At 40.1% G+C, this 12,597-nt stretch overlaps 1 protein-coding gene across 1 annotated transcript in view; it reads left to right on the top strand.

The window, feature by feature from the left end:
- Positions 1 to 12,597, top strand: part of sdccag8 (SHH signaling and ciliogenesis regulator sdccag8) — a 60,767-nt gene that overhangs the window by 22,551 nt on the left and 25,619 nt on the right. Inside the window, exon 14 of the mRNA XM_038296099.1 lies at positions 11,615 to 11,742. Within this exon, the coding sequence (XP_038152027.1) occupies positions 11,615 to 11,742 (128 nt within the window). The remainder of the gene's footprint in view (positions 1 to 11,614; positions 11,743 to 12,597) is intronic.

Here is a 12,597-nt window from a genome sequence, read left to right as displayed (position 1 = left end):
GGATCAGTAGCCAGAAAATGGGCCTATTTAAAGTGATAAGGGCTAATATAACCCGGCCTTAATGTTGATCTGGATTCTGTTATCACCCCTCAACCGGACTGGGTCTCTGGATCTGCACAGTAAATTCAGTGTCAAATATACAGTGTTAAAGTACATTTACTCTTAGAGTTATTACAACAACAACTGGAGTAAGATATACACTATGTAGAGAGTTAATTAAACACTATGCTCTCGGATTGGGGCTAAACTTAACCCTTAAAGTGTTACTTTAACACTGCAAAATTTACTGAGTGGCTCATATCTCCTGTCAGTTTTAACTGTGCAGTCTGGCCACAGGTTCTTCCTGTTCTCACTGGTTTCTTTCTTTAGTGATAAATATTTTATGGAATCTTTATGTAGAATGAGTTGGTTTTTCTTTAAGGAAAATTACCCTTGAGAAACAAGAATTAACAGAATGAAACCCTAAAACCGAATCCTAAGAAAGTCGACTGATCTTGATGAATTCATCCGAGCTTCGTACATTTTCTAGTCTTTTTCTTCTATAACTTATTCAGTAATAGGTAAGTTTATAGTCACCTCATTGGATTATTTAGGTGCTGATAACAGAACATGTTACACAGTCAAACCTGTTTTTGTTTGGACATTTTTAGGCTGAGACATCTCTGTTACAGTAAAAAAAATAATTTAATTAAAAATGGCTCTAAACATAATTCAAAACTGAATTTATTTCATAAGCTTACAAAGTAGGAAAACTAGCAGACGGCAAACATTACTCTGCAAACACTGACGTATATTCACAGTTAAAGTTTAGCTTCAGGGTCTTAAATGTTGTAGAAATGTTTATGGCATTAATCTCAGAAACATGAACTGTGTAAAAGTAACGGCTCAGTTGAAGATTATGATGAAAGCTTTCCTCAGGTGTTGGTCAGATTCTAAAAGGTCTGCACACGTTTCTGTAAAGCACTGCTTTACGAGCATCTTATTTCTACAGTAGAATCGAAGTCTAATGAGGACTTTTACATAGATTTGACCTTCAACATTTCCACATATGTTAAACACAGCCCTCTCTGCAGGGCCCAGATTTAGCATTGATGCCGTCCTGCGTTCTGGATTGGGTCAGTATGAGAGCATATTGTACGTATCTTGTATGTTTATTTTAAAATAATCACAGATGCCTGCACTGCCAGGCTGCTTCTCTTGTGTTAAGGCCATTAGTCGCCTGGGCCAATTAAGATTTTTAAACTTCTCTCGCTCTGTTTTCTGAATAGATGAGATGATGACAGAGGCCAATCAGCAGCTAATTACTTCAATCTAGAACAGTTTTTTTTCTCTGTGGGAATGTCTGCAGCGACAGCAAATGTTTGTCTCAGTTTGCTGCTATTCCTGCCACTAATAATCATGCACTGTATTGAAGACTTAAGATGATCATATTTGCAGCATTGTCCAAACTTCAGGGTGGAGATGAAAATTAAAAGCTGCAGTATTTTGCTTTTTTTTTTTTTTCCAGCAGAGTTGACTTAATGCTGACCTTCATGACAGCAGGGGAGGGGCCTTTAGCGTTCCTTGAAGAAGAAACGAAGCTCCGGCCACCCGCTGTAAACAAAGTTGACTTGCTGACAGATGGATTGAATGACAGAGAGGCTAACTGAGCCAGGAGCGGGCCTGGCAGCATAGCGGCGAGCAAAGAGGGAGGGAGACGAGAGGGAGATTAGGGTTGGGGGGAAGAGGTGGCCAACAGGAGAGGAGGTGTGAACAGGTGCAGGGCCGCTGAAGGAAGAACCAGCAGATGGAGAGAGACACAGCCAGTTTAGTTACAGGAAAAAAAAGGGTGGGAGGAGAAAGAGGAGGGAGCGATGGAAACAGCAGAAAACTAGATGGGAGCAGAGATGGAAACGCTCTGGACAGATAGACGGACGGGTAGGTAAAGAACTGGGAGAGCACTGAGGCTCCATCCGGCTCCTCCTGTGTTTCATTTGTCTGTTTAATATGGCGGAACGGAGAGACGAAGAGTAAAACGAGAGCAGTGATTGATTTGCATCACCCAGAGGTTTAATAAAAATGTGCTAAAACGCACTGAGGTGTTTATGAGCAAGAAAAAGAGAAACCTGACACTTTTTTTTTTTTAGCACAAAATAATTCTGATGTTTATTGTGTGCTGCTTCACAGCAAACCATCAATAAGTCACTGTATTTTCTCTGCTGTGCTCTTATTATTCTTGGCAGAACCAGAAGACAGGCTTTACAAGGCCTCTGTCTAATCAGGTCTCTGTTATGGATGCAAACAGGCAGGCAGGCATACTGTGAGCAGGAAGCATTTTCCTAGTTCTCCTCTGCTCCACAAACTGTTTAATATGGATGTAAGTGTGATTGATGCAGTCCATCATACATAGCTGTGGTTGCACTCTGTAATAATGAATCAGCATTTTTGCTCAATATTACACTACATGGAAGAGGATTAGGGTCATTAAAAAAGGTCTACTGAAAAATGTCAGAATTTTGACTTCAGAAATATTGAAGCTTTAAGCTATCTTGAATTGTATTTAAAATTACAACACGGAGATCCATAAGTGCTTTGGAAAAGTACCCAGATTTTTTCAATTTTAAAATTTTTCTACCAGCCACAAATTTTCAATTTATTTTAAAAATATTGTAATGTACTGGATACGATGTTGAACGTAGTTGTGAATCTTTGCTGCTGTTCAGGTTTTATCTGCATTTCTATCCATTTAAGCCAGGTTTGTTTCCTCTGTTGCTCCACTGTATCTTGTTGTACCCTAAGGCACAATGTTTGGATCACTTCTCTTTGTGTTTGCTTCCCCCTGGTCTGACTTTCAAAGATATGAACTGTCATTTAAGTGTCTTGCAGATGCCATCCAGCTCTATCTCTCGCTCTAAGCTAATGGCAGACAGCCAATTGAGAATCTGCTAAAATAGTTAAAAGATGTAAAAAGATGGACAAAGCTTAATTTTCAGTGTCTAAATAAAAACGAGGCTAATGTGATTCTTGTTGGTAAATCTGATTTACTGACTAGCTCATTATTGCCATTGGTCCTCTTGACTGAGTTGTTTGTCGGAAATCTTTGGAATAACTTGACAGCCATCTTGAAATTAAGAAGAAAGTCCAGTTTAACTTTTATAATCTGATGACAATCAACAGAGTTTAACCCCATCTTTCTCTAAATCCCCTCAAAAGCATAATTTGTGCTTTTATCACCACTAGACTGGACTACTGTTGTTCCCTCTATGGTTGAAGCCAACAGACCCATTGGCCTCGTCTTCAGCTTGTCTAGAAGGCTTTCTAGGGAAAAGATGACGAGAGTACATCACTTCTGTTCCCTTCTTTACACCGGCTGCCTGGGCATTTTAGAATTGCTTCTAAGTATTAATTGCTAGTTTTTTAAACTTGAAATAGTCTGGAAAGTTCCTATAAGGATGCTGAGATCTACAGATCAAATGCCTTAAGTCATTCCAAGGACGACTTAAAGGGGAACGCCGGTTCCTTTACATTGGCCCCTTGATTTTACGTTATTGCTTCATGTTCTACTCACCCATATTAGTTTTGTGTCATTTGGAGCTGTTCCGAAGATATTCGGTTTTGTAATCCATGTAACATCTTCCTATGGGCAACGACTTGAAGGCACAAACTAAACTGTTCATAATTTATCATTTATGGTACGCCAGCATTCATAACACGTAGGCAAATCACTGTCCCCCAGACATCCGCGGTTTTATTTTATATTTATATTTTCTTTAAAACAAAGAGGAGTGTGTATGACATCCGCGCGCGCCGGCTACCGTTCACTCATCCTATCCGCTGAACTGCTGCTAGTTTTACTCACATGCCAGGAAGATATCTAGTGCTACTACCACAGATGATCTCGCTCTCAAAATGGAATTGAACGATTCAGATTAGGTAGCCGAATGAATAGAAGGGGAAGAGCGTAGCCGCCTGTGGCCCGGGCTGCCTCGGCTCCAGTCAGGCGTGCGGATGACGTCATGCACACTCCACTTTGTTTTTAAAAGATATAAATATAAAAAATATAACCGCAGATGTCTGGGGGAAAGGGATTCGCCTACATGTTATGAATGCTGGCGTACCATAAAGAATAAATTATGAATAGTTTAGTTTGTGCAAGTCACTGCCCATAGGAAGACGTTACTTGGATTACAAAACCGAATATCTTTGGAACAGCTCCAAACGACACAAAACTACTATGGGTGAGTAGAACATGATGTAATAAGGCACTGGTAACTAAAGATGACCGAGGTTTTTCCTAAGCTGTGGATAAGGACATCTATACATTTACCATAACCTAAATTGTTGGGATCCTGAGCTTTAGTTTTGTGTTTTCTATCGTGAATTCTATTGTTGAAACTTTTATTTATTCATCCTATTGAAGCATGGTAATTTATTGTGTTATTTTTATTGTATTCTTTATATTACCGGCAAGGAACTTGGACATCTCTTCACTGTGTGTAATAATGGTATATGAATAAAGGTTAACTAATTGAGTGGGAACGGTATACAGGTGCTGGTCATAAAATTAGAATATCATGAAAAAGTAGATTGATTTCAGTAATTCCATTTAAAAAGTGAAACTTGTATATTATATTCATACATTACATACAAACTCATATATTTCAGATGTTTATTTTGTTTAATTTTGATGATTACAAATGACAACAAATGAAAATCTCAAATTCATCATATCAGAAAATTAGAATATTGTGAAAAGGTTCAAAATTGATGGCCCCTGGTGCCACACTCTAATCAGCTAATTAACTCAAACCACCTGCAAAAGCCTTTAAATGGTCTTTCAGTCTAGTTCTATAGGCTACACAATCATGGGGAAGACTGCTGACTTGACAGTTGTCCAAAAGACGACCATCGACACCTTGCACAAGGAGGGCAAGACACAAAAGGTCATCGCTAAAGAGGCTGGCTGTTCACAGAGCTCAGTGTCCAAGCACATTAATAGAGAGGCGAAGGGAAGGAAAAGATGTGGTCGAAAAAAGTGTACAAGCAAGAGAGATAACCGCACCCTGGAGAGGATTGTGAAACAAAACCCATTCAAAAATGTGGGGGAGATTCACAAAGAGTGGACTGCAGCTGGAGTGAGTGCTTCAAGAACCACCACACACAGACGTATGAAAGACATGGGTTTCTGCTGTCGCATTCCTTGTGTCAAGCCACTCTTGAACCACAGACAGCGTCAGAAGCGTCTTGCCTGGGCTAAAGAGAAACAGGACTGGACTGCTGGTGAGTGGTCCAAAGTCATGTTCTCTGATGAAAGTAAATTTTGCATTTCCTTTGGAAATCAAGGTCCCAGAGTCTGGAGGAAAAGAAGAGAGGCACTTCATCCACGTTGCTTGAAGTCCAGTGTAAAGTTTCCACAGTCAGTGATGGTTTGGGGTGCCATGTCATCTGCTGGTGTTGGTCCATTGTGTTTTCTGAGGTCCAGGGTCAACGCAGCCACATACCAGGAAGTTTTAGAGCACTTCATGCTTCCTGCAGCTGACCAACTTTTTGGAGATGCAGATTTCATTTTCCAACAGGACTTGGCACCTGCACACAGTGCCAAAGCTACCAGTACCTGGTTGAAGGACCATGGTATCCCTGTTCTTAATTGGCCAGCAAACTCTCCTGACCTTAACCCCATAGAAAATCTATGGGGTATTGTGAAGAAGAAGATGCAATACACCAGACCCAACAATTCAGAAGAGCTAAAAGCCACTATTAGAGCAACCTGGGCTATCATAACACCTGAGCAGTGCCACAGACTGATCGACTCCATGCCACGCCGCATTGCTGCAGTAATACAGGCCAAAGGAGGCCCAACTAAATACTGAGTGCTGTACATGCTCATACTTTTCATGTTCATACTTTTCAGTTGGCCAACATTTCTATAAATCCTTTGTTTTTATTGGTCTTCAGTAATATTCTAATTTTCTGATATGATGAATTTGAGATTTTCATTTGTTGTGATTTGTAATCATCAAAATTAAACAAAATAAACATCTGAAATATATGAGTTTGTATGTAATGTATGAATATAATATACAAGTTTCACTTTTTAAATGGAATTACTGAAATCAATCTACTTTTTCATGATATTCTAATTTTATGACCAGCACCTGTAGACATGACAGATGGTTTTAAAACCTAAAAAGTGTGATATGCATTTATATCCAACCAGTCATAGTCATTACCTTTTTGATAAATTCAAATTTCAAGCCTTTTGATTAAAAGCTCTTGTACTTTTACACATTGAGAGACTGAAATTGTTGCCTTTCTTTCTCTAAATATCTTAATAACTATTTTGAAATTAAAAGTTTTAGTTGGAATGTAGGTCAGCCATTCTTTTTTTTTTTAGCAGGGCCGATGCAGCTTCTTCCACATTTACCAAGGGGGAGTTCTTTAGCTATTCTTCATATCTAAACAAAATTAATAGTGTATAATCCTTTCAATTGATTCCCATCCCTGAGCTGTGGATCCATCCAGCTCCTCCAGAGCTAACATCGGCTATCAGTAGGCTAATCTTCTCTTTGTCTGGGCAGGTTTCCTGTCAAGTAGAGGTAGATGATAGATTTTTCCAGATTAAATATCTAAAAAATAGAGCTTTTAATTTCATTTTATGCAATGACTTATATTTGAATAACACTCTATTTTTTATTTTCTATAAAATAACTGTGGTCAGCCTTTTTCTCTCAAATCTCTTAAATTAGACTGATTGTCTTTATTTGCTTCAAGTTTAGCTTCCAAAGCATCGAAAAATTCTGTTTTATTTCTCTTCAAAAAATAATAAAGATTACAAACTGTGCTTTAAAGGGGCTGTATTTACAGTGGCGTGCTCTAGTCCTGTTCTCATGTGGATTCTAATTAAGAGCTGGAAAGAGAAGGTTGAAATGAAGCTTACTTTGCTGCAGAATCAGATGCTTCAAGTGATGATTTAAATCTCAGGACCTTTTGGTGAAAAAGATGCTGATGTTTTGTGATTTGTGCAACATGCTGACAGTTAATGTTTTACACTTAAATATGCAGAACGTTTTAAAGGTTTATAGCAAAAGCAAAACATATGCTTGGTTACCTAATGCCTGAATATTGATTGTGCATTTTCACCTGAATGTTTGTAATAGAGTCTGAACAGAGGTCAGAGTGCCTGGCATCAGCAACTTTCTTCTGGTTCCTCCAAATTCACCGTCTGAGTTTAATTTGTGCTTGTCCTTTGATAAACCGAGGCATTTGGTGCTTCTGGCGTGAGATGCCGGCTTCACCATGGGGTGCAGCAAACTCTGCGCTTGGTCAGGCCCTGGCTCCCCACATCTAATGGGCAACAGCTTGAATAGTGCCCACTTAAGCAGGCTGTGCGGACTGGGCTCCCTTTTTCTTCCTCATCACTCCAGCCAGCTTGCCGGCCAGCCGCCGCCTCTGCCACCTCCCACTTACCCAGCAGCCACTGTACCTGGCTGCAGCCCCAGAGCCATTCCAGCCTACCTTAGGCCTCTGGCCCATGCAGCTCTCGCCACACTTATCAAGCTGTCCTGCAGTGCATCGGGCCATGCATATACAAACAGGCCCAGCTATCTGCTGACTGAACATTCATTCTATTGCCTCATAGGCCCAGACAAGTTCCTGCCACAGGCAGCGTCCCAGAGCCCATTCACCAATTAACTGGCTGGCAGATTATTGCCCAAGGAGATCTAAACAGCTCCAACCCTCCATATTCCGCCTCTGCTCAAGCCGGAGCCCTAAACACCTGCTCCAGGTTGGCTTCCTACCGACATCTCTCCTTTGCTCCATGCTTTTTTTATGCTTCAGTTTGGTAGTGGTCGTCAGCAGCCATTTTAGGCTTACATTTAATTGGGTAAACCTAATGGCGTGGGCGCATAACCCACATTAGTTTGATTTGATAACTTTAGTTTGATTTTAAGTTGAGTTCAAATGGGATCCAACCCCCCCTACCACCCCTACATCCTACTCAATCCTAAAAATGAAGACCTTTTTGATCCGTTCATTGTGTTTGTACTCTTTACCTCAGAAGGTAATGGAGATGAGCATGAGCAACCAGGTGCCAAATGTTTGTCTCTGTCTTTTTTGCTTCCCTATCTTTAGTTTTTGTCACCCTCCTCTTCATCACCACCACTCTATAGCTGACTGCTGGAACTTTCTGGCGATCTGTCTGATGCTAATTGGTGGGTAAACAGGTCTGGTGTGAGCTCCCCCTCCACCCCCCTGTTCCTGATCTCACACACACAAACTCGTACACACATACATAGACAAATACACGGCCCCCTGGAACCTCTTGCAGGACCAAATGGCTGGCAATGCCTGCCCGCCGTCTCCCGCTGAGCCCTGGTGTGCGCTTTGGTGGCTCAGGCTGCTGTTCAAGCCCAGCAGGGGTTCATCCACTCACACTCATACGCGTACAGACACACACAGTCTCCTTGTGTCCCCTGCACACCCGCCACCCGCTTTCACACCCCAGACAGCAGGACAGCAGGAGAACACACACACACACACACCAAGGAACAGACAGACGCGGTCACTTTAGAGATGCAGGCCAAGCGCTGTAGGGGAGAAAAGTTTTCACTTAAACTGGAGAATTCTCTCATCATTAGCGCCTTTGGACTTCAGGAAGAGTTCTGTTTATTTGTTCGGATTTTTTTTATTTGTGTTTTTTTTCTCCTCCTGTCTTTGTAGTTTTTCTCCTCTCTCTTTCTTTGTCTGTCCCTCTGTTGTCTCAGTGCGTTTGGACTTAGTTGAACTATAAAGTTTGATTCAAGCAGGAACAGAATGCAAAGCCGACGCTGCCTTCCTGTGGATCTTACCTGCTCGGTTCTGGTGATTAAAAGGATTCGAATGAAACCAAAGATGTCTGCAGTTCAGGCCACACTGTATCCTGAGGCCAGGCTCAGATAAGTTAGGAACTTATGATGCTGTCATTGCATTTAGCATTATAAGTTCCGTTTTAAATCTAAAAAAATGACTTCTACATCTCTGATCCCTCCTCATCTTTTCCTGCAGCTCATTGCAGACATATTTGCAGAGCACTCCGGAGAACCACTTTAAATGTAGGTGACTGTTGGACGCGCTGCCATCTTTAGTTTTATTTTAAAATTTAATGATACCTGCCTCTAAACCTCTTTTTATCATACAGTGACATCCAGTAGTGCTAAATGTTGGCACAGAATAAAAGGATTTGCTGTTTGTTAAAATAAAAAAAGTTTCTGCAAACTGTTTATTCTCATCATAAAATATAATTTCATCCAACCACTTTCCTTTAAGGGTCACTCATACTTCAATAAATACTATAAATCCCATTTAAATTCAGCCTAAATGAGTCGGAGTACAGCCAAGGTTTACTGCAATTACAGCTTTGAGTGCTTTACAGTATTCCACCTAGAGAATGCGATTTATACTTCTTCTTTGCAAAAATGGCCGGACTTTAGTTAGATTACCTTTTGGGACATCTTTAAATGTCACCACCAATTCTCAATTTTTATTTAGCTCTAAACTTTTCCTGGTCGATTCTTACAGATGATGCTTTGATTTGAGTCTTTCTGTTGCATCTCTGGCTGAATCCTGGAGGCTGAACCTCTGCTCTAGCATCACACATCTTGCAGCTTCTGACAGGTTTTGCTTCCAGGATTGCACAGTATGTAGCTCCATCCATCTCCCCATTAGCTCTACGCAGCCTGTGAGTCACTGCTGAAGATATACAGGTGCTGGTCATAAAATTAGAATATCATGAAAAAGTAGATTGATTTCAGTAATTCCATTTAAAAAGTGAAACTTGTATATTATATTCATACATTACATACAAACTCATATATTTCAGATGTTTATTTTGTTTAATTTTGATGATTACAAATGACAACAAATGAAAATCTCAAATTCATCATATCAGAAAATTAGAATATTGTGAAAAGGTTCAAAATTGATGGCCCCTGGTGCCACACTCTAATCAGCTAATTAACTCAAACCACCTGCAAAAGCCTTTAAATGGTCTTTCAGTCTAGTTCTATAGGCTACACAATCATGGGGAAGACTGCTGACTTGACAGTTGTCCAAAAGACGACCATCGACACCTTGCACAAGGAGGGCAAGACACAAAAGGTCATCGCTAAAGAGGCTGGCTGTTCACAGAGCTCAGTGTCCAAGCACATTAATAGAGAGGCGAAGGGAAGGAAAAGATGTGGTCGAAAAAAGTGTACAAGCAAGAGAGATAACCGCACCCTGGAGAGGATTGTGAAACAAAACCCATTCAAAAATGTGGGGGAGATTCACAAAGAGTGGACTGCAGCTGGAGTGAGTGCTTCAAGAACCACCACACACAGACGTATGAAAGACATGGGTTTCTGCTGTCGCATTCCTTGTGTCAAGCCACTCTTGAACCACAGACAGCGTCAGAAGCGTCTAAAGAGAAACAGGACTGGACTGCTGGTGAGTGGTCCAAAGTCATGTTCTCTGATGAAAGTAAATTTTGCATTTCCTTTGGAAATCAAGGTCCCAGAGTCTGGAGGAAAAGAAGAGAGGCACTTCATCCACGTTGCTTGAAGTCCAGTGTAAAGTTTCCACAGTCAGTGATGGTTTGGGGTGCCATGTCATCTGCTGGTGTTGGTCCATTGTGTTTTCTGAGGTCCAGGGTCAACGCAGCCACATACCAGGAAGTTTTAGAGCACTTCATGCTTCCTGCAGCTGACCAACTTTTTGGAGATGCAGATTTCATTTTCCAACAGGACTTGGCACCTGCACACAGTGCCAAAGCTACCAGTACCTGGTTGAAGGACCATGGTATCCCTGTTCTTAATTGGCCAGCAAACTCTCCTGACCTTAACCCCATAGAGAATCTATGGGGTATTGTGAAGAAGATGCAATACACCAGACCCAACAATTCAGAAGAGCTAAAAGCCACTATTAGAGCAACCTGGGCTATCATAACACCTGAGCAGTGCCACAGACTGATCGACTCCATGCCACGCCGCATTGCTGCAGTAATACAGGCCAAAGGAGGCCCAACTAAATACTGAGTGCTGTACATGCTCATACTTTTCATGTTCATACTTTTCAGTTGGCCAACATTTCTATAAATCCTTTGTTTTTATTGGTCTTCAGTAATATTCTAATTTTCTGATATGATGAATTTGAGATTTTCATTTGTTGTCATTTGTAATCATCAAAATTAAACAAAATAAACATCTGAAATATATGAGTTTGTATGTAATGTATGAATATAATATACAAGTTTCACTTTTTAAATGGAATTACTGAAATCAATCTACTTTTTCATGATATTCTAATTTTATGACCAGCACCTGTACATCCATGCTTCCAGTGGGCGTTTAGTACAAAATCACATGTGTTGAGTGTGACTGTAACATGTAAAAAATCTGAGGTTTTACATTCTGATATGTATAGAGATTATTTCTTTATTTACTTTAGTATAATAACCAGAGAATTCATCTATTTTATGCATCCATGATTGTTCTTTTCTTTCATTTTCACCCTTTTGTCATGTAATGTGGAGGAGGGCGCATTATAAAAAGATAATTTATTGCACCTTTATAGAACTAAAGCAATGGCAGCATTAACATTCTTATCGTCTTTTGGTCAGACAGGACAGAGAGAGTGCAGCGCGGGCACATGTGGAGGAAATGGCGTCTGTGACCATCTCAGCGCAGGAGCGGGAGAAGGAGTTGGCGGCCATGCTGCAGGAAACCGAGGCGCAACACCTGCAGAGAGGTCAGTGTTTTTTTTCCTTTTTTCATTTTTACCTAGTTTTCTAACATCAAAGGGAATTGGGTATTTATTATGTATATATTATCAATGATAAATCACTTGATGTAAATAGTGAAAAACTTTTTTTCCCTTGGTCTTAGTTCGCTGGATCGCATGTTACACTTTTCTGCTTCGTGTTACTTTTCAAATACTTTCACATGTAAATCATTCCTGTTCTGTCCCATTTTATTTAACTTTGCTTTGCAGATGGTTTTAAATCGTGTTTTCAGCAGGTTGGCAGGTGCTTATAACTCATTATGGTACATTATCTACTGCTGCTGCCTGCTGGAAGGAAGTCAATCACTAATAAATGGGTGATTAAACGCTAAGTATAGATTGGCTGAATATAGATACACGCATTCTGATATGATGATTATAAGGCGGAGGAAAGTGGGTATGAATCCTCACATATGGCTGCATTTGAAGGCTTTCAGTGAGGAACCCAACTTAAATAAAATCTTGAAATTTTAAAAGTTTCTTTGTTGATGTGTTAACAGATGTGTGGGCATAACCTCCTGTTAGAGAAGTGATGTTTAATACAGAAAAACATTATGGTCAAAAAACAAACAACTATTGGAAGAAAATAATGAAACAGAGATTGTGTTACTTTATGGAGGTGTTTTCACTTTTCTGGAGGCTTTTCTGTTAGAAATATGTCAATCTTCAAATCTTTAACAGGGCCTTTTAATCAACAAAAAATATCAGCTAAATTTCTAAGATCACCTTTTAATAGCTATTACTGTATTTCCTAAAAGTTGTGAAACATAATTTTTGTTCCTCAGGATTTTGAGGGTCGAACCATTTTTATACATCAACTTT

This window comes from Cyprinodon tularosa, unplaced genomic scaffold (genome assembly GCF_016077235.1).
Source record: "Cyprinodon tularosa strain WSP-4 unplaced genomic scaffold, ASM1607723v1 ctg368, whole genome shotgun sequence".
Taxonomy (NCBI): Eukaryota; Metazoa; Chordata; class Actinopteri; order Cyprinodontiformes; family Cyprinodontidae; genus Cyprinodon; species Cyprinodon tularosa.
This window is presented reverse-complemented; position numbering and strand designations above follow the sequence as displayed.